Below are 21,221 nucleotides of genomic sequence, written 5' to 3'. Positions count from 1 at the left end.
AAAAAAAAAAAAAAAAGAATTTCTAAAATCAAAATAAAACAGGATATCACTACAATTATACAGAAGTAAAAGGACCATGAAAATACCATATGGACACAGATGAACAAATTACTAAAAAACCGGAAACCACTCAATGTGAATCAAGACTAGAATAGACATAATGAGTAGAGACTGGGTCAGTAACAGGATTGGAGAGAAGGCTTGGCAGGTGACAATGCTCTGCACAAACCTGATGACCTGTACTCCACAGCTGGAGTCCACAGTAGCAGGAGAGACCACCAGCTGAAAGCTGTCTCTGATCTGCACATGTCCACCATACACCATACACTCACAAAAGTAATAATAAAAAATAGGTACGTGCCACCGCTGGGCACCCTGGTGGGGAACAAAGTGGGGGAGGGAACCCCGTGTTCCGCCAGAGCTCCAGTACTCTGGGCAGGCTGTCCTGTGCACTCCACTCCGCCAGGTGGGTGTCTGGATTCCAGTCTGTGGGTAGTGGAGGGAGACAGCAGCAGGGGTCCCTGGGACTCATGAAGGCCAAGGACGACATGTTCTAGCTCCTGGGCATCGCAGGCGACACTGTGGAAGAGGTGAGAACTAAGGGAAAAAGGGCACGAGAGATTGGAAGCGGCAGCCAACACGAAGAGTCTAGTTGAAAAGAGGCAATCCCTGGTCTTAAGGTGTTTTAGTATAGAACAGAAAGAGAGAGAGAAAAGGTAGAAAAGCAGAGGCTGGCCATGGCCACGTGGAGAGAGGTGAGAAGCTAAGTGGTTGAGGGGGGGAGAGGGCAAACAGCCCCTTATATGGTGGGCTGAGCTACCTGCCTGTGGTCTAGTGACTGTGGGTAGGGCATACCTGCCTGTGGTCAGATGACTGGGGGTGGGGCATACCTGCCTGTGGTCAGCTGACTGGAGGTGGAGTCTAGCCAGGATACTGGGCGCTGGAGCACTGTCTACCTGATAGATAGCAAAGGATAATGGAGTGAGGTGTCAGCAGTGTTATGTTTTGGGAGTGTGGCTTTTACTGTCCCGTCCCTTGTAGAACCTTCTACTGGGTCTCCAACAGCAAGCCTCACTCAACCAAAAACACAGACTGCCCTTCACGGTCCTACAGATAAGTAAAATAAAAATTGAACAACTATAACAACAACAACAACTACTACTACTCTCACAAAGGCATTCTCAGAACCTGAGTGTGGACTTCAGCACCCATCCTGGGCAGCTCACAAGCACAGTAACAGGAACGCCGGGAGATCCAATGCCTCCTTCTGACCTCTGGGCACGTATATGATATATACACATAGACACAGAAACAAAAAAGGCTTAGAAAGACAAGTTGAAATCCAAAGGCGGAGGCAGGTAGATCTTTGAGTTTGAGGCCAGCTTAGTACATAGTATGCCAGTCAGGGTTACATAGTATGACTCTTTCCCAACCAACCAACCAACCAACCAACAAACCAACAAACCAAACCAGCACACACAAAAAGACAAGCCCAGGCTAATATTATTACCTTGATAAATTCTGACAAATGCTTAAAAACTCCATAACACCAATCCTCTACAAGCTCTTTCAAAACAGAAGAGAAGTATTTCAACAATGTCTTTCTTGAAAGCAGTGATGGGGACTGAGTGCAGGGCCTGCTGTACACCTGGCAGAAGCCCTACTGCTAAGCTATGCCTCAGTGACCTACAGAACAGGAAGTCAGGGTGACTGCTCCTCAGGAATGTGAAGGTAAAATCCTCAAGAGTACCAGTAAAGCAAGCCTGACAATGTACACAACATAACACAAAGGGTTGTGCATCACATGGCGGGCGCAGCATCCACCACTGCAGTGAAAGTGCAGCAGACCGTGTTCACTGGACTTGTTTAGGTGCTGTGACAAAATATCCCAGGAACCAAAGGAGGGAAGGGGCAGGTATGAGGGCACATGCATGCCTTTTCTGGTGGTGAGAGTTCAGGGCAAGCCTGATTGATTTACATAGAGAGTGCCAGACCATTCAGTGAGACCCATCACAAACAAACAAACCCCATTTGACATGTACTAAAAATAGAAAAATTTAGGAAAAAAATTTGAGAGGCCAGTATGTAGAGAAACTGAAATCCTCACATTCTGCTGGCAGAGTGCAAAGTGAAAGAATCATTGCAGAAAACAGGAAGTTCCTGCTCCTCAACGAGCAAACCATTCTGTAGGACAGAAGGAAGCCCGGCTCCCTAAGACTTAGGCAAATGCTGAGGGGAGCCTTCACAGTAGCTGGAAAGCAGAAACAAGCCAAATACCATCAGCTTAGGCTTGACTGATGGAGTTATGATGTCATAAAAGTGAACAGAGAACTGAGGTGTGCTACGCGACATGAAGAACTCTGAGCACATAACACCCTTCTGCCCTCTGAAAGCTGTCTTTCTTTCTGCCTGCATAAGAGAAAGAAGTCTGATGAGAAGGCAGGACACTGACATGCAATGCATGGACTAGGAAACTAGGAAGAGATCAGTGGCAGCCATCAGGTTTAAGGTTTCTGAGCCCAAAGGAGTCTAATTGGTAGGATCTGCTCTTGGGATGATGAAAATGGTACAGGATCGCACAGTGGTGAGGTACAACTTTGTAAACACACTAAAAACAGCGTGCAGTATCACATAGAGTATACTATAGAAGGATAAGTTTTATGCTATGTAGATTTTAACCTGTTTTCTCTCTCTCTTTTTTTCTTTTCTTTTTGGTTTTTTTGAGACAGGGTTTCTCTGTGTAGCCTTGGCTGTCCTGGAACTCACTCTGTAGATCAGGCTGGGCTCTAACTTAGAAATCTGCCTGCCTCTGCCTCCCAAGTGCTGGGATTAAAGGCCTGTGCCACCACCGCCCAGACCCTTTTTTCCTTTATTTTTTATTGAGACAGGTTTATGTAGGCCTGTCTGTTCTCTAGCCATGTAGACCAGGGTAGCCTGGTCCTTGGTGGCCTGCCTACCTTTGCCTCCCAAAGGCTGGAAGTAAAGCATACACTAGCACACCAAGTATTTTTTTTTCTTTTTGGTTTTTTGATACAAGGCCCCATTTATCCCAGGATGGCCTTGAACTCACTATGTACTAGCCGAGGATGAGTATCAACTCCTTTTATTTCTACTTCCCCAAGTGCCAACATTAGCACACCTGGCCATTGTTTTCCCCCTGGGGAGACTAGATCTTACTCAAGTTACCCACAGTGGCCCTGGTCTCACTCTGTACCAAGGCAGTCCTTGAACTGAAGATCCTCCTGCCTCAGCTTCCTAAGTAGTGAGGGTTACAAACCTGTACTATCAGGCCTGGCCGAATAATAAGTCTTAAATTATATAAAGTCATCAGTAAAAGAAAGGTGGGAAGGGCTGTGTTGACAATGATGTGGAGGAGGCCACCTGCATGCACGTGCTGGGGACTTCAACAGTGAAGGTGACAGTGGCACTCAGGCCAAGCACATGCAGTGATGAGTGCTCCTGTCAGGATGGGTCCAACTGACATAGCTGGCCTGAGCTCAGTGCGCTACTACATGCCAAGGAAACGCAGAACACATTAGAATTCATTCTGTTTAATTTTATGGTGCAGAACACAAAGAATGTAGACAATCATAATTACTCTGGATTCTTTCCCACCTCCATAAGGATGTCTTCTTGCCCCTGTTCTTTCTATACAAGATAATTTCACATCTTTCCTAACAAAGCCACAAAGCAGAGATGAACTGGAGCCTGAGCACATAACTCTGGAGGTGCCATGGCTGCTCACAAGTTGTTTGTTTGTTTGGTTTTTGTTGTTGTTGTTGTTCCAGAAAGGGTTAGTAGCCCTGGCTGTCCTGGAACTTGCTCTCGAACTCATAGAGATCTGCCACCTGTCTCTGACTCCCAAGTGCTGGGATTAAAGGCATGGGTCACCATAGCAAAGCCCAAGCTTTTGTTTTTGTTTTTTAAGGTTTATTTATTTATTATATGTAAGTACACTGTAGCTGTCTTCAGACACACCAGAAGAGGGCGTCGGATCTCATTACAGATGGTTATGAGCCACCATGTGGTTGCTGGGAATTGAATTCAGGACCCCTGGAAGAGCAGTCAGTGCTCTTACCCACTGAGTCATCTCTCCAGCCCCCTTGTTTTGTTTTTTAAACTATGTGTTTTATATGTATATGCATTTCTGGATGTATTTCTATAATTGCATGTGTGCCTGCTGCCCAAGGAGGCCAGAAGAGGATACTGGATCCCATTAAACTGGAGTTAAGGATGGTTAATGAGTCACCATGAGGATGCTGGGAATTGAGCCCTGGTCCTCTAGCAGAGCAGCTAGTCTTAACCATAGTCTCTCCTCACATAAAGTTTAAGAGAAATATACTTAGTACATGAACCAAGCCTATTTATTTAGGTTTTCTGGAATAACTAGCCAAAATAAAACAAAAATGAAAAAACAAAACAAACACCCCCCCAAACATGCCAGAAGACCCGATGAACTGAAAGCCAAGAAATAGATTTCAGGGCAGGGCAGGGCAGGGCTAGAACCAAACACTCACACAAAACAGACACATGGCTTCATTAGTCCAGGAAACAAAATTCTTAAGTCTAGGAAAGGCACTCACAGAACACTAGGACCAGGCCAGGGACCTCAGCTCAGCAGTTGAGTGCCTGCTTGGCATTTGCGAGGCCCGAGGTTCAATCTCCAGGGGAAACAGCAAGCCCATAATAACCAATGTCTCCATGGCAACACTTTATGCAAATTTTACTTTCTTTGTAGTTTTGAATAGTGTTTAAAATTTTATTTTTAAAGATAATGTTCATTTGGTAACAAGTCAAAAATGTTTTTATTTTAAGAGGGAAAAAGCTTGTGTTGCTCAGATAATCTCAACCTGTTCAGCTCTAACCTTCCCAAATACCAAATTCCAAGCTTTGTGTTATCAAGCGACTGCGCACACACCTGGGAGTTGTCCTAAGAACTCCCTCTTACTACCAGGCAAGTTCTTTCAGGCTGGCTTTGCTTACCTGGACAGGTGGTTCAATCATGATCCAGGCTGGAAGCATCAGGCTAGGATTCAGAGGCTGGGTTCCAACACGGAAGTAAACCCCACCCCTGGAATCACAGGCCCAGATATGCTGATTTCCACATGCCAAGCTGGTCAGTCGCACAGTTCCTGCAGAGACGGGAAACACACACTGTAATTAGTTTGACAAATGACAGATCTTTCAGTTAGTGTATAAACTCTACTTCAGAGAAAGACAGGAGGATATGTCTGCAGTTGAACACAGGTGTGTGTCATCTGGTTGTCCTTCCACATCAGTTAGGAACATTGGCTTCTCTGCCAGGTGCCTCAGAGCATCCTGTGAAGGCTGCTGGAGCTATGGTGCCATCAAGCACAGCACATCCCCCATTGACTTCATCCACAAGTGATCACTGCTAGTAAACTCTCGGTGTGGAAATGGGGCTCATATTTACTAGAATTAAGAGTAAATCTAGACAGGCAGTGGTGGCGCACGCCTTTGATCCCAGCACTTGGGAGGCAGAGGCAGGTGGATTTTTGAGTTCGAGGCCAGCCTGGTCTACAGAGTGAGTACCAGGACAGCAAGAGCCATACAGAGAAACCCTGTCTCAAAACAAACAAACAAACAAAAACAAACAAACAAAAAAACCCCAAGAGTAAATCTAAAGAATCTTCACTTTTATTTTTATTTATTTTAAATAGCACTTTCTCTGTGCTATTTAAACTAGCAGGGCTGGAAGGGTGTGGCCTCGCCCAGAGCACCTGATAAAGCACCTCAAGGAAAAAAATGAAGAGATTATATTTGATAATACTCTAGCAACTAAAAAAACGGCAACAGCCAAGTTATTGAACATCTCCCGTACGACAGGCTCCAGCCAAGCCTCTCACCACTTCACTTCAAACCTTACAGCAGCGATAAGGGTTCACACTGGAGAATGGAAGGGTGGTGGGCAACCCAGGAAGCAAAGAGGGTTAGCAGGCTTGAACCCAGGCCAGCTCCCTCTAACCCCTAAGCCTTATAAACAACAAATGGACAGGTAGATGTTCAGGTTCAAGTCCAGATTTGACGATCTACAAGAGCAACCCACACCTTATCAAGATTTAGGACATTTTGCCTCTCTAGGAATTTCCTCTGGTTGCTCCCTGCCATGGTCTTTCCTTGAGGCCAGGGTCTCATGCATCCCAGGCTGCCCTAACTGACATCTACCGCCAGAGCTTAGTTCACACGAACAGGTTCAAGGCCCTCCTGCTTCAGCATGAGACAGCATGAGGCAGCAGCCACTCCCTTTGTGGCTAAATATCATTCCATTGCTCACAAGAGCCCCGGACAGTTTCTCTATTTACCTCCTGATGGACATTTGGAGCGCTTCCATGTTTTACTATTACAGCAAAACTGTCATGACCATTCTTGCATAAATTTTGTTTGCATGTGGCAAGCCAGGCCTTCCAGTGCATATCTAAAATCCCAGTCTTTGAAAGGCTGAAGGAGTAGAGTTATTTTTAAAGCTATCCTGGACTTCAAAATAAGACCGTGTGTCAAAGGGAGAATGAGGGGAGCAGAAACAGGTATTATTTTTATTTCAAAGATGTTTTATTTTATGTGTATGAGTGTTTTGCCTGCATGTATATAAGCACACCATGTGTTTTGCAATGAATGCCTGAAGAGGGCAGAGGGAAGCAGATCTCTTGTAACTAGAGTGACAGATGTAGTCACCATGTCAGTGTATGAAGATGAGCCCAGATCCTCTAGAAATGCAGCCAGTGCTTTTGGCCACTAAGCCATCCCTCCAGCCCCTATTCTTTTTTTTTTCTTTTTATTCCCTAGAATAAACAAACAAACAAACAAAAAAACCCAAAACGTATAGTAGAATTGTCAGGACATAGGTTATATGTTTCACTTTAAATTTTATTCTCAAATTTACTTATTTTCATTTTACTAGAAAGAGAGGGAGAGAGAGCGAGAAAGAGAGAGGGAGGTAAGAGAGAGAGGAGTTATGTTAGTATACGTGCTGGCAGAAGCTAGAGGCATCAGATCCCTGAAGCTGGACTTACAAATGTTTATGAGATACTGACAAAGATGCTAGGAACTGAAGTTGGGCTCTCCCCAAGAGCAGCAGCTCTTAGACACTGAGCCATCTCTCCAGCCCCTGCATTCACATGTGTAAGTCAGAGGACAACTTATGAGAGTCGATTCTTTCCTTTTACCACATGGTTCCAGAGATGGAATCAGGCCATCAGGATCAGCAGTATCGTGTTTAAAGAGAATGCCAGTTTCTCCAAGTTGTACCATTTTACATGCCTACTAGCACACATGCTTATATCCTTATAACAGAGAGGTTTTTGTTTGTCTTTTTTTTGTTTTTGAGACCAGGTTTCTTTATGTAGCTCTGGATGTTCGGGAACTTACTCTGTAGGCTAGCCTGGAACTCAAGAGATCTATCTGCCTCTGCTTTTCAAGTGGTGGGATTAAAGGAGTGTGCTACCAGGGCCCAGTGTTTGTTGTTTGTTTTTATGTATATGAGTACCCTGTAGCTGTCTTCAGACACATCAGAAGAGGGCATCAGATCCCATTACAGATGGTTGTGAGCCACCATATGGTTGCTGGGAATTGAACTCAGGACCTCTGGAAGAGCAGTCAGTGTTCTTAACTGCTAAGTCAACTCTCTAGCCCATTATCTATCTATCTATCTATCTATCTATCTATCTATTTATCTATCTATCTATCTTTAAAGATTTATTTATTTATTTATTTATTATAAGTACACTGTAGCTGTCTTCAGACACACCAGAAGAGGGCGTCAGATCTCATTAAGGATGGTTGTGAGCCACCATGTGGTTGCTGGGATTTGAACTCAGGGCCTCTAGAAGAGCAGCCAGTGCTCTTAACCACTGAGCCATCTCTCCAGCCCCATTTATTTATTTTTTTAAAGATGGCGTCTCATGTATCCTGTATCTCAGGCTGGCCTCAACTGGCCTCAACTGCTATGTAGCCAAGGATACCCCTGAACTTCTAATGTCCCTGCTTCCATCCTCAGTGTTCCCAGTCTGTGCTGTGCTGGGAACTGAATGTAGGACTCATGCACTACGAGGCAGGTACTTACTCAGCTTGCCCACCAGATGTTTAAGATTGAGAAAAGCTTGTTTTATTCTTATTCTACTGACTTATCTATATAAGTAGTAGAGCCATATATGGAAAGGAGAGAGGTGTCTTTTTTTTTTCCCCTTTGAGACAGGGTCTTCTATAAACAAGGCTGGCCCCCAATTTACTATGTAGCCATGACCTGCTTCCACCTTCCTTTCTCTCTCTCTCTCTCTCTCTCTCTCTCTTTCTCTCTCTCTCTCTTTTTAGAGACAGGGTTTTTCTGTGTAGCCCTGGCTGTCCTGGAGCTCACTCTGTAGACCAGGCTGGCCTCAAACTCAGAAATCCGCCTGCCTCTGCCTCCCAAGTGCTGGGATTAAAGGCATGCGCCACCACTGCCCGGCTGCTTCCACCTTTCAAGTGTTGGGATCACACAGATGTGACCTCTGTTCTTAGACAGCCTTGGTCACCTTCCTAGCCCTAAGGCAGGCACTCCTCCTGTGTGCTGCATTGTCTGAGTGTGGCCAAGGGCTTCTGGCAGGCTTTGTCTAGCTTCAGTTGTGGGTCTAATTTGGAACCTGTTCTGAGGTATAGGCTGGGATACATGTGGCAATTACCTTTCACAGACTCACAGCAGTATCTCCTGAGCAACCAGAGCACAGTCCACATCCTCTTCTCTCAGTGGACCCTGGACATTGGAGCGCTGACTGCACTCTTTCACATACCCATGCCCAGACACCTTCCTATCCAGCAAACCACGGTGTTTTGTAGCATCGTGCCGTGGAATGAAGTCATAGGTTGTGGATGATCGGCCTGAGTTTGATCAGCCTGGGGATCTGCTGATGGGGCATCAAGAATATGGTCCTCGGGCGGTGGTGGCGCACATCTATAATCCCAGCCCTTGGGAGGCAGAGCCAGGCGGATTTCTGAGTTCGAGGCCAGCCTGGTCTACAGAGTTCCAGGACAGCCAGGGCTACACAGAGAAACCCTGTCTTGGAAAAACCAAAAAAAAAAAAAAAAAAAAAAAAAAAAAAAAGAATATGGTCCTATTGGATCCCAGCAGACCTTTTTGCTACAGTGAAGGACATGGAGGCCACCCTCTTCTGGTTGGAGCACCCTCATGGCAACAGTAAAAGAGAGAACTCTCTCTGGACAGGCTTCTCCCATCACTGGGCACTTTTTTGGTGTCAGCAATTTAAACCATAGCTTGTGATGGCTGTAACTTGTGGTTCTTTGCTAAGGAATGACAGTGATAAGTGTTTACTGTGCTTATGGCCAAAGGGCCATCTGTACGTCTTCCTTGAACAAGCTTTCACAAATGAACGCATGCATGTCAGGTGTGGGGATGTCTTACCAAGGACTTAAGATGGACTTCCTAGAATTCTGACATTACATGAAAAAGTCTGTGATAAAGCAACTTCTGCAATAACATACAGCAAAAAAGGCTGGGACTCAAATGCTAATTACAAGACAAATTTATTTGGAATCTATAACCTGCCACTTAAAAACTTGAGGCAGGGGCTGGTGAGATGGCTCAGCAGTTAAGAGCATCGACTGTTCTTCCAAAGGTCCTGAGTTCAGATCCCAGCAACCACATGGTAGCTCACCACCACCCATAATGAGATCTGACTCCCTCTTCTGGTGCACCTGAAGACAGCTACTGTGTACTTATTCATAATAATAAATCTTAAGAAAAAAAATGACTTTCAGATATAAAAAAACAAAAACTTGAGGCAGTAGCTGAACATGACAAAGTCACATGGGGATAAAACCACACTGGGCTGGCATCTCAGAAGTGACAAACTGTAACAACACTGGCGACAGGATGGGAGCACATGTAAGGTGTGTGGATCTGGGTTCAGAGCAAATAGAACCTGTTGAATGCATACCCTAGAGGGCATTCTGGATTCAAGAACCAGGTCAAAGACAAAAACACTTAGCTGGGCTTACTTTTTTGAAGTTTTACTTCAGATGTTGTACTTATGTCCACGCTTGGGGTGGCAGAACCTCCTCTCTCTAGGAACTTTCAGAGTTAGCAGCCATGACAGATTCTAGTGATGGAAGGTGCTGTGCACCTCTGCACTAAAGTCTCAGCTCGCAGACGCTCTCTTCAGCTCTGCCCTCCGGCAGCAGTAAGATGTGCAGCTCCAGAGCAAAGTACCTCACTCGAGCACCGAGGGGACAGGGAGCTGCTGGTGCCTGGGGCTGGAACTAAAGGGAGCCCAGCCTGACAGCTTCCATTTTATTTGCTTCATCAAGGAGAAAAACTTTTACTTTATTCCCCAAAACAGACACTTTCCATGACTCAGGGGTTCAGAGCACTGGCTGCTCTTCCAGAGATCCTGAGTTCAGTTCCCGGCAACCACATGGTGGCTCACAACCATCTGTAATGGGATCTGACACCCTCTTCTGGCATGAAGACATACATGTAAACAGAGTGCTCATATACATAAATAAACAAATAAAAGAGGTATGTGTGTGTGAGTGTGTGAGTGATTGATAGCACAACCTGTTCTCAACCTTGTGCAACCTCGCTGCCTCCGTTGGGGTTACAGGAGTGCACTACCATGTCCTACTGTAGACTCTTTTTAAGTGTGTGGTAGAGAACAACAGCAGCATTTGCTTGTTGTTTCCTATATTATAAAATTCTTGTCTATATAAATTATTGCATGATATAATCTTGTTTGTTACCTAAGGCACAAACTGACAATATGTCTTCATCACATGCTGTGACTAGATGAATTAAACCACAAACTGCATTAGTTTGCTAAATGGTCTAGTGCCTGACATGCATATTTATGAATAATGGAAATGAAATATTATGAGCATCTTAAATATTTGCTAAATGATGCACATTTTCCTCCAAAAGCCAGGATTGTACTAGATCACTATAAAATTCCATACGCTATCTCTTTAGCTGGGTTCAGCAAACAGCCACTTAAAGAATATCTTAATGTAGTCCTTTTCCTGGCTGCTATAGTTGTTTCAACATCTGTGTAGCCTAAGCTGGCCTTGAACTGGTGAGCCCTGAGTTACAGGTGCAGCCACTGTTTTGGCAATCAGAGCAGCATTTGGCTCTGTAAGGGTAAAAGGGGAAGGACTTGATTGCTGTAGGCTGATAATACTCAGCTAAGCTCAGAATCGGCAATCACTTTTGTGTGGCAGTACATGGGCCAAGGTTCATGAGTAGAGGTCAAAGGACAATTAGCAGGACTTGGTTTTCTCCTTCCCCCATGTAGGCTCCAGGGATCACACTCAGGTCACTGGGTTTGAGGACTTGGTTTTCTCCTTCCCCCATGTAGGCTCCAGGGATCACACTCAGGTCACTGGGTTTGAGGACTTGGTTTTCTCCTTCCCCCATGTGAGCTCCAGGAATCACACTCAGGTCACTGGGTTTGAGGACTTGGTTTTCTCCTTCCCCCATGTGGGTTTCAGGGATCACACTCAGGTCACTGGGTTTGCTAGCAAGAACCTTTACCTTCTGAGCCATCTTGCTGGCCTTAGTTCAGTGATTAAAAGCACTAGCTGCTCTTCCAGAGGTTCAATTCCCAGTACCCATAACCATCTATAACCCTTGTTGGGCACCATGCATGCATGTGGTACACAGACAGACATACATGCAGGCAAAACATCCATATACATAAAAATGGTCATCTTTACAAAGAAATAAAATCCCAATCTCTCTTCTGTCTGTCTGTCTGTCTGTCTGACTCCAATTTGAGAGGTGTGTGCTGGGATTAGTGGCTCAAGCCACTATGCCCAGCTAAAGTTATCTCCTGACCCACCTGCTTTCCTCACTGGATACAGACCAGGCCTGGAGAGATTCGGTACTGCAATGCTTAGTGTTTCAGGCTGCAGTTCAGTGCCCTGGATGGCACAAGTGGAGGCTTCTGACACAGCAAAGGCCAATTTCCTTCCCACTGAGCCCTGCCTAATTCCCTTGCACCAACACCAAGCCTACTAGCTGGACTTTGAGAAAATTGGTGCCAAGAGTCTATACTATTTTACCACCAGTCACATAAAAGCACCAAATGAAAGCACAGAGCAGGATACAGATGTAAGAGAGGCAGGGCTTCAGTACACAATATAGTGATGGAAAACAAGTGGTCCAAGTGCATACCTCACTGGTCCAAAGGCCAGTGCTATAACGAAAGGGGTCTTCCACAACAGGATGAGAGTCATTTGCTGGGGTCATTGGGATGGGGTGACCATATAGAGGGACAAACTTGGGGCAAATGGCTTCACTCCCAGCTGAAGAGCATAGGACTTCTCTAGTTTTCAAGGTTTGGTAGTAAGAATAAACACTAGCTCTGGCTTTTCTCGGAGATACCAGCAGCCTTCCTCCATGGTCTAGTGGAGACTGCTGGAGAAAGGCTCAGGGCCAGTGAGTCTCTGGACAGAAGAAAGAACTCTTAGGCCAGGCAACAGGCTCAACTGGCACCCATGTCCAGGCCACATCCAGCTCAGCCTTGTCTGAGCCTTGTCAGGCATGTGCCTTTGGAAAGCTGGATGACCAGTGGATCTGAAAGACGGTGTGAAGCCCAAGGCATACGTAATCACAATTCCTCTGGAAGTCTCTAGCTGTGGCACACAGCTCATTTTCACAGCAGACTAGGTTATATTCAAGGCCTTATCTCTTCTAGCAGCTTGCAGAAACCCCATTGCCAAGAGTCACTGGTCTGGCCCAGGCTCACCAGGGCAAAGCGCGCTTTACAAGGGTAGTGGTACGTACTGGTGAATATAGGAGGCAGTTCTTCCACACCCCCTTCTCTCATGTGGTTGAGTATTATACATTAAACACTTATTTAAGTCCACAAAATACTGGTTGCCAGTACACAACAATGTCTACTTCCTAGACACTACCACTGACCCCGGGAGCTCCTGCTATTGTCTCTCCCTCCACTAGCAGACAAACTACACTTGAGTTGCTGAGGCAACTAAGAATATAATACTCTGAGTTCATTTTATCATTTCTTAGACTATGAAATATTTCCATGTCACCACAAGCTGTGTGTACTCTAACTCTTGAGACGGTCCACAGAAGGTGGCTAACAGCACAGCACCTCTTTAAGCGGCTGAAAGAGAGCCCATAGCTCACAAGTGTGTGCACAGCACCTACAGTAGGCACACGTCCAGATGCCAAGACACAGCTCAGCATACACTGATCCAGGCACAGGACACAGCCGCCACTTCAGATTTAAAGGTCAGAGACAAACCACTATGCAGCTGTCCTAGTGCTGTCATTTTAAGCAGACCTTGATGGCACTTCTGCCCCGTGATAGCTCCTTTGGTTCTAAAAGTATAAACTGCATGCAGTGAGAGAGGTGAAGCTCTCTACAAAATTAAGATGCTCATTTACTCTGGGGAAGTGGCCAGTTAAGTCCAACAACTGACAAACCTCACCTAAAAACCCGCCTTCCGCGCACACACACAGAGTGAATATGGGGCAAGGTACTTTAGTCAGTTTCACACTGAGTGAAGCACTCACACTCTGCACCATACATACCTAGCTGGGAAAGGTCCAGTCTCGTCCAGTGCATGCCTGTGGGGCAGCTCTTGGAAAGTGTCCTGATGAACACCTGTCCAAGGCTGTCCAAGGCCCATAGCGCATCCTGGCAGGCAGCATACGCTCTCATCTCTGCATCTGGAGGCAGCTGCACTGTGGAGGGGCGGCACTGTGTGCTCTGGGCACTGATGATGCACAGGTCTTTACTGCTCTGGCATAGCCATAAGGAGCTTCCTGCAGAAAAGGTTCACATTGGTCACCAAACACTGTCACACTGAGCTATCACCCTAAGAGTACCACACAGCCTTTTTCTTCAGGCATGGCCCTGACACCTGGCCACAGATTGCCTAGTCAGTCATTCACCATTACCTTACAGGTAGGCTTGTTATACCCCTCAAGTTAGAAGGAAACACTAACATCAGACGTGAAAAAGGTCAAACCTAAGACATTTCAAAATCTGGAAAGAAAGCAGGGCCTATGAAATACCACTGTAAAAGAAGTCTCCTTGCCCACAGTAGCCATGTCATGGAAGGCAGAAGGTATTATATGGATCTCTTGGAACTGAAATTTCAGATAGTTGTGAGCTGCCATACGAGTACTAGGAATCAAGCTCAGGTCCTCTGGAAGGAATGGGAAAGAACATCAGGAAGTCACCTGCTGCTAGCTCTGACCACACTGCATGGTGACCTCCTTTCAAAGGACAGTGCCTCAGACTCAGCTTTGCTACCCTTAGTCCCGCTTGGCAGTTCTCTTGCGCACGCCATTCCAGTGCTGCTGGCCCACAACATATCCCCTCTCTCAGGGTCTATAAGACCATATCGCCTCACCCACAGGCCACAGTCAGATGAAGGTCTGAAGTTTTCATCCACTAATTAAACTTGTGCTCTATGATTCTCAGCTGGGCTAAGGCTGACTCACCATCCTGGGTGGGAGCAGGAGAAGCCAACACAAAGGCCCATTTTGTGGCAGAAGCTGTTCCCCGGGGAACAACAGTATTCCAGTAAGTTCCTGGAGAGAACAAATATAAAAATGGGTTAAGAAAAGAAAAAAACAAATAATCAAAAAGCTCTAATACTTCAGGTTTGGTTTTAGACTATAGTCGTCCTTCAAAGCTCTTACAATGATTTCTAGTGTCCTTAAACAATGTGGCATGAGCTACTTATTTCTCTAAGCATCATCAAGAAGAGCCATACCTTGTTTACTGAAGCCCAAAGAGGCTACACAATGAACAAAGCTAGAGGAAATTCATCAAGGGGGAGTCATTCAGAAGTGAACACCCAGCTCATCTATGGATATGGCCAGCATGTTGCATGTTCTACAGTGGCCACAATTTCCTCCCTCTAAGTGGACTATTCTTTCTCAGTAGACTCTGTAGGTGTGATAGACCTTAAAAAAAAAAAAAAAAAAAGAGTTCCTTACTTGTACATGTGTCTGTGTGGGAGTGTGTGCCTAGGCATGCATGCTCATCAAGTCTAGAGGAGGGTCCCAAGTGTCCTCATCTATCACTTTCCACATAGGACTTGAGGACAGGTCTCTCCCTCATCCTGGGGATCGTGTTCTCTCTGCCAGTGTAGAAGCCAACAAGCCCCAAAGATTTTCCTGCCTCTACCTACCTTGCCTGCATAGGATATCTGGCTTGTTATATGACTAGTGGGATCTGAACCCCTACCCTCATATTCTTTTTGTTTGTTTGTTTTTCTTTTTTTTTTCTTTCTTTTTTTTTTTTTAAAGATTTATTTATTATCGTATGTAAGTACACTGTTGCTGTCTTCAGATACACCAGAAGAGGGCGTGAGATCTCATTGCAGATGGTTGTGAGCCACCATGTGGTTGCTGAAATTTGAACTCAGGACCTTTGGAAGAGCAGTCGGTGTTCTTAACCACTGAGCCATCTCACCAGCCCGTTTGTTTGTTTTTCAAGACAGGGTTTCTCTGTGTAGCCCTGGCTGTCCTGGAACTCACTCTGTAGACCAGGTTAGCCTCGAACTTAGAAATCCGCCTGCCTCTGCTTCCCAAGTGCTAGGATTAAAGGCATGCACCACCAATGCCCGGCTTACCCTCAAATTCTTAACTGCTGAGCCATCTCTACCCAACCACACACCCTTGAAACAAGATTCTTTGTGTGAGTGTGTCCACAAGTGTGTTATGGCATGTGTGTGGAGATCAGAGGACAACTTTTGGAGTTATGTTTTCTCTTTTCCTCTTATTCTGGGGGCAAAGTCTCCTGGACTGCCAGTGGGCCATGTATGTGACCGTCTGCCCACTATCTCCCCATTTCCTCACAGACATGCTTTCCTGACCTCCACTGTATCTGGCTTCTTGTTATTTGTTTTGATACAGGATTTCTCTACATAGGCCTGGCTGTCCTTGAACTCATCTCTGCCTACCTTTGCCTCCTGGGTGCTGGAATTAAAGGCATGTGCTACCATGCCTGGCTGTATCTGGATTCTCATGCAAGTTCTCAGGATTGAACAGAGGCCTGCAGGTTTGAGTGGCATATACTCTTACCTGCAGAGCCATTTCTCTGCGCACACCTGAATGGATTGTGAAGTTGAGCTGGTCTTCCATTTGTCTTCATGAGAGCATACTAGGTTTTCATAGGAAAGTGATGACACACTGTCCAGACACAAAGTTTTAGGAATGGCAGAATGAAAATGAAAACAGGAAGGAAAGAGACCACGAATCCTGGGTGCCTCTGTCACAGGCTGCTTTCCCACTGGTACTGTATTATCTTGAGAGGAGACCTTAAAGCTGCTCATTAAATGTTCTATGAGTTCCTAGGTTAGATTCCTGCCACCATGAAAAATAAGATAAGAAAGTAAAACTAATGTGAACACTGGAGTAATTGACTCACCTATAAGACTTCCTTTAGCAACATGGAATTCATTCTTCCCAGAGGAGATCCACACACCACTCTTGTTAACCCCTAGGAGGCTGGGCTGGCATTGAAGCTGCTGAGACCAAAACGCCATGCGCAATTTATCTGCGACCTTTTCCACAGGGGCTTGGGCTGCTGTTGCTACTGAGTGTGTGGCATGCATGATGGTCTGGAACAAGCTGCACTGGTCAAACACCACATAGTCCGTGATGCTCACCTGCAGAGAGACCACCTGAGCATTGCACCTGCCTTCAAAGGCCACACCCACATCCAAGTCCCCACACCAAGACCACCAAGTGCCTGAGACCATACACACACTCCTGCACAGAACTGGAGTTAATAAGCAGCTGTATTATGTCCTTAGGTGGGCCCATGGGGAAAGAAGAAAATGTTCTCACTTTATTTCACTTTTATATCACAAGGCTCTGTTTTAAGTATGTATTATTTTTGTGATTAAACAGCACCCACTCCACCTAAGAAACCTTTTATTCTAGTCAGGATGATAAAGAATAATTTTAGTTTTAAATTCAGGTGTTTCCAATGACAATAATGTTTAAGACTTAGATTCATAATATGAGCGTTAAAAAAAGTCTACCAAGCGTGTGAAGCAATTACTTAAGCTATAAGCCTGACTATTACAACTTACATCAGATACCAGCCTAAGCAAGAAGACCCCAAGATTCTAGAAGCCATCTCATGTACACCTCGCCTCGCCTCGCCTCGCCTCGCCAACATTCCTGTACAGACAGACACTGTAGACAAACTGTGGGACAACTGAAAGCATCTGCACAGACAGACAGACACTGTAGACACACTGTGGGACAACTGAAAGCATCTGCACAGACAGACAGACACTATAGAGACACTGTGGGACAACTGAAAGCATCTGCACAGACAGACAGACACTGTAGAGACACTGTGGGACAACTAGAAGCATCTGCACAGACAGACAGACAGACACTGTAGAGACACTGTGGGACAACTGGAAGCATCTGCACAGACAGACAGACAGACACTGTAGAGACACTGTGGGACAACTGGAAGCATCTGCATAGACAGACAGACAGACACTGCAGAGACACTGTGGGACAACTGGAAGCATCTGCACAGACAGACAGACACTGTAGACACACTGTGGGACAACTGTCTCCCAGAGGGAAGCCTCTCAAGTGCTGCGCAGCCAAGCTGAACAGAGTTCTTTTTAAAAATATTTATTAATATTTATATTTTGTGTATGAGTGTTTTGCCTGCATGTATGTATGACAGGTGCTTACAGAGGTCAGAAGAGGGTATCGGAATGTGAGCGGCTAGTTGGGAATTAAACCGAGTCTTCTGCCAGACCAGTCACTGCTCTTAACCTCTGAGCCATCTCTCCAGCCCTGTGCCAAGGCAAAGTAAGTGGAAGCCTGGCTCAGCAGAACTCTCTGCAGTATTTTACAATTACACTCCATTTATTTCTATTTATTTATGTATTATGCATGTGTATGGGCATGTAAGCTCCAGCACACACGGAGAGGGACAACTTTGGGGAGTCACTTCTTTCCTCTACCATGCTGGTCCTAGTGCTCAAACTCAGGTCGTCAAGGCTTAGCCGGCACTCTAACATGCTGAGCAGTCTCGCCATCCTCTATAGTACTTTTGCCCATTAGATTTGTTACAGGTTGGCACAAACACCCTATTCCTAGGACCCATTCCCAGGTCACACAATGAAATAGTAAGTGAAAGTATTACAGGAAACTTAAACTTATAAAAACAAAACAAACATAAAGAAATTGTTGCAAGTTAGTATAACACACATACATGCTGCCCTTCTGTCTCTGAAGGTGCACAGCCTCACTATGGAGCCCGCAGGCATGGTCAGCATCCTGAGCTCTGTGTCCAGCCTGGCATGGGGACTCTCTGGGTGCTGAAAAATGAGCTCCATTCAGAGACTCCATGCATTCGCTGTGCACCTCAGGATAAGTGCTGCTCCCTGGAGACTTGGCAGACACTGTGCCAAAGCCACATACGAGTCTGTGATACCCAGGAGTGACAGGCATGTAAGCAGTCCCCAACTGAACGAAAAGGGAAAGACCTAGTTGCCAAACATAATTGCTTCTAGAGAAGCACAGAATGGGGCTGGAGAGATGGCTCTGTGGTTAAGAGCACTGGCTGCTCTTCCAGAGGACCTGGGCTCAAGTCCCAGTACCCACATGGCAGCTCATACCCGTCTGTAACTCCAGTTCCAGGGCTTCTTACAGCTTCACAGATACACATGCAGGCAAAACATGAATAAATATTAAAAAGAAGAAGAAAAAGCACAGACTACTTCACTCTGCTTCTGTGCCTGTCTGTTAAAGTTGTGTGCATTATGAAAAAATGACAGCGTTTTCTTTGTGTTGACTTTAATGACTGAGGGATGAAGCACCCAGCACCTCAACAGGCAAAAACAACAAAACAGTGGATGAAGTGCTGAGCACACAGAGGACTGGAGTCTGGATCCCCAGCATCCATAAAAGTATTGGAAGGCAGAGTGGATTGCTTGTAAACTCGGTGCTTGAAAAGCAAAGACTGGATCCCTGGTTCAAGCTAGCTAGCTAAGGCTAGCCAGGCCTGTGAGCTTCAGGTTCAGCCAGAGACCCTATCTCAGTAGATAAAGTGGAAAGCAATCAAGTAGGATTCCCAACATCAACTCTGGCTGCTACATGAATAGACACATACACACCCATGACCTCACTGACACACATACACATGCATGTTTTATATATATATATGTATATATATAAAATTCTATCAGAATTTAGCACATACAGATATGTATATATGCTTATGTGCTGTTTACATGTGCATGTTCATACACGATAGTTATTTTTGAATCATATAACCTCAAATATTAGAATATAAAATTACATATATGTATATGTGTATATGTGTGTGTAATATGTATGTTCATTTTCATGGGAAAGACTAAGGAGAGCAGCACACTCGAGACAAGCCTCACTAGGCTTACCTGAGGTGATTATAAAGCCTGAGCCAAGGAGACATAGAGGTGAGGTATCTCACTGCACATATGTCACAACAACCTTGGGCACAATGTATATCGGACTGCTAAAAGCTTAGTTCTGAATGTACCAAGGAAGGAAAGTGGATGCTCCTTGCAAAATCCAAGGTTGGGCTGGGACCTCCCTACTTCTCACAGTACTCTCTTCGCTGGCAGCATGTGAGGAACTGCTGAGCTCTTTGTTGAAATATCATTTACTTAAAGGCCTTTCAAGCAAGTAGAGATAGATGAGTTTTAATTGCGGGTTGGGTTTCCAAACCTATTGTTTGGTCTCTTTTCTTAGCATGTTTGTTCAGAATTAAACATCATTATTACCCAGGTCTTCAAATGGATGTCACTGGGTTTATTTAGCCTATAATGGTGAATACCTAAATAACATCTAAATAAATAAATAAATTCCAGCCTGTATTAAAGTAAAGAAAGGTTTTACAAATCATTTCCTATGAGGGAAAGTTTTTGTGTATGTTTTTAATATACCCAACCACAGGAAAGTCTCATCTACTAAATAGTAAAAGTAAATACTACTAATTTAATCCACTCCTTTCAGAAAAGAGAAGGCAGACAGGGTGAGTCTGTAAGTCAGAGAAAGTCCCATCAGTTACCTGCCACCAATGATCATCATCCCCTTGGGGCTTCTTGGGAATCACACCAGTTCTGAACCACAGCTTCCCATGAACGTCCAGGGCCCAGAGTGTGTGCTGATCTCCGAGAGTTATGCAGACAGGCTCCAGAGCTTGCCTTTCACTGGTAGTGAGAGAACACAGCATCAGCCCAAGTGAGGAGACACAGTACGCACAAGGCTGCCTCACTGAGTGTCTCTGAACAGGCTAAACAGGAGTGGATTACTGAGTGACAAGGAAGGAGCTAAGGGACACTGCTGGGCAATACTTACTGTCCAGACATGGCTGCCTTGGAAACACACACTCATAGAAGAAAGCTCCCGAGCACAAGTGAGCAGGCACTTAGGCCAAGAGCACTGCACTTCTTCTTCCCCACCTTCTCCCATGCCAGGTTGTGGTGTAGAGCTATCTCTGGCAGACACATCATCTCTGATGAGTCTGTGGTTCCTTTCTTCCTCTGGGGATACCCTTGGCAGCTTTGGGGCTCAGTTAAGGCTAGCCATGGCATGCTGCCTGTTCAACTACTAAAAGCAATCGACAACCCTACACTGCTCTGTGTTCTTCATCTTGCTTAGTATCCTCACACCCAACTGGCACCCAACTGGCTGAGGTATGGTTCCCCACTAAGTTGAAGGGGTTGTGTTTTGGCTATCTTGTACACCTAGGCCCCAGAGTGTCCTGGTTCCCAGCTGGAAGATTTACTGGCTAGTTGAATTAAATCAACAACATTCAAATCTGTATATGAGCAAACCTTTTTTTTTTTTTTTTTCTTGAGACGGCTGTATATCCCTGGCTATCCTGGAACTCACTCTGTAGAACAAGATGGCCTCGAACTCAGAAATCTGACTGCCTCTGCCTCCCAAGTGCTGGGATTAAAGGCGTGCGCCACCACTGCCTGGCTCATCCCAAATCTTATATGTTAAAAAGTAAGATATAATCCAGAACAAATTTCAACTGACTAGGATAAAAATACCAATAAGCATTTGTATCTAACCATTATAGACTTGCAACAGAAACATGTGACAGCAGGTAGCTCCGCATGGAGAACATGTGACCTAGTGCCTCTGATGTTCCAGGGCATTTTTTTAATGGACTTTCTTTCTTTCTAAAATAGATTAA

The 21,221-nt window shown here is 45.3% G+C and overlaps 1 protein-coding gene across 5 annotated transcripts in view; it reads right to left on the bottom strand.

Annotated features, from left to right (window-relative positions):
• Nucleotides 1-21,221, bottom strand: part of Tecpr2 (tectonin beta-propeller repeat containing 2) — a 92,968-nt gene that overhangs the window by 10,978 nt on the left and 60,769 nt on the right. For all 5 annotated transcript variants that reach the window (XM_031357697.1, XM_031357700.1, XM_031357701.1 and 2 more), the window contains 5 exons: nt 20,085-20,226; nt 16,419-16,659; nt 14,483-14,572; nt 13,565-13,798; nt 4,984-5,132 (listed from right to left, as the gene is read on the bottom strand). In XM_031357697.1, the coding sequence (XP_031213557.1) occupies nt 4,984-5,132; nt 13,565-13,798; nt 14,483-14,572; nt 16,419-16,659; nt 20,085-20,226 (856 nt within the window). The remainder of the gene's footprint in view (nt 1-4,983; nt 5,133-13,564; nt 13,799-14,482; nt 14,573-16,418; nt 16,660-20,084; nt 20,227-21,221) is intronic.

Source organism: Mastomys coucha, unplaced genomic scaffold, assembly GCF_008632895.1.
Source record: "Mastomys coucha isolate ucsf_1 unplaced genomic scaffold, UCSF_Mcou_1 pScaffold6, whole genome shotgun sequence".
In the NCBI taxonomy this organism is placed as follows: domain Eukaryota; kingdom Metazoa; phylum Chordata; class Mammalia; order Rodentia; family Muridae; genus Mastomys; species Mastomys coucha.
Note: the sequence above shows the minus strand (reverse complement) of the source record. Positions and strands in the feature narration are given on the sequence as shown.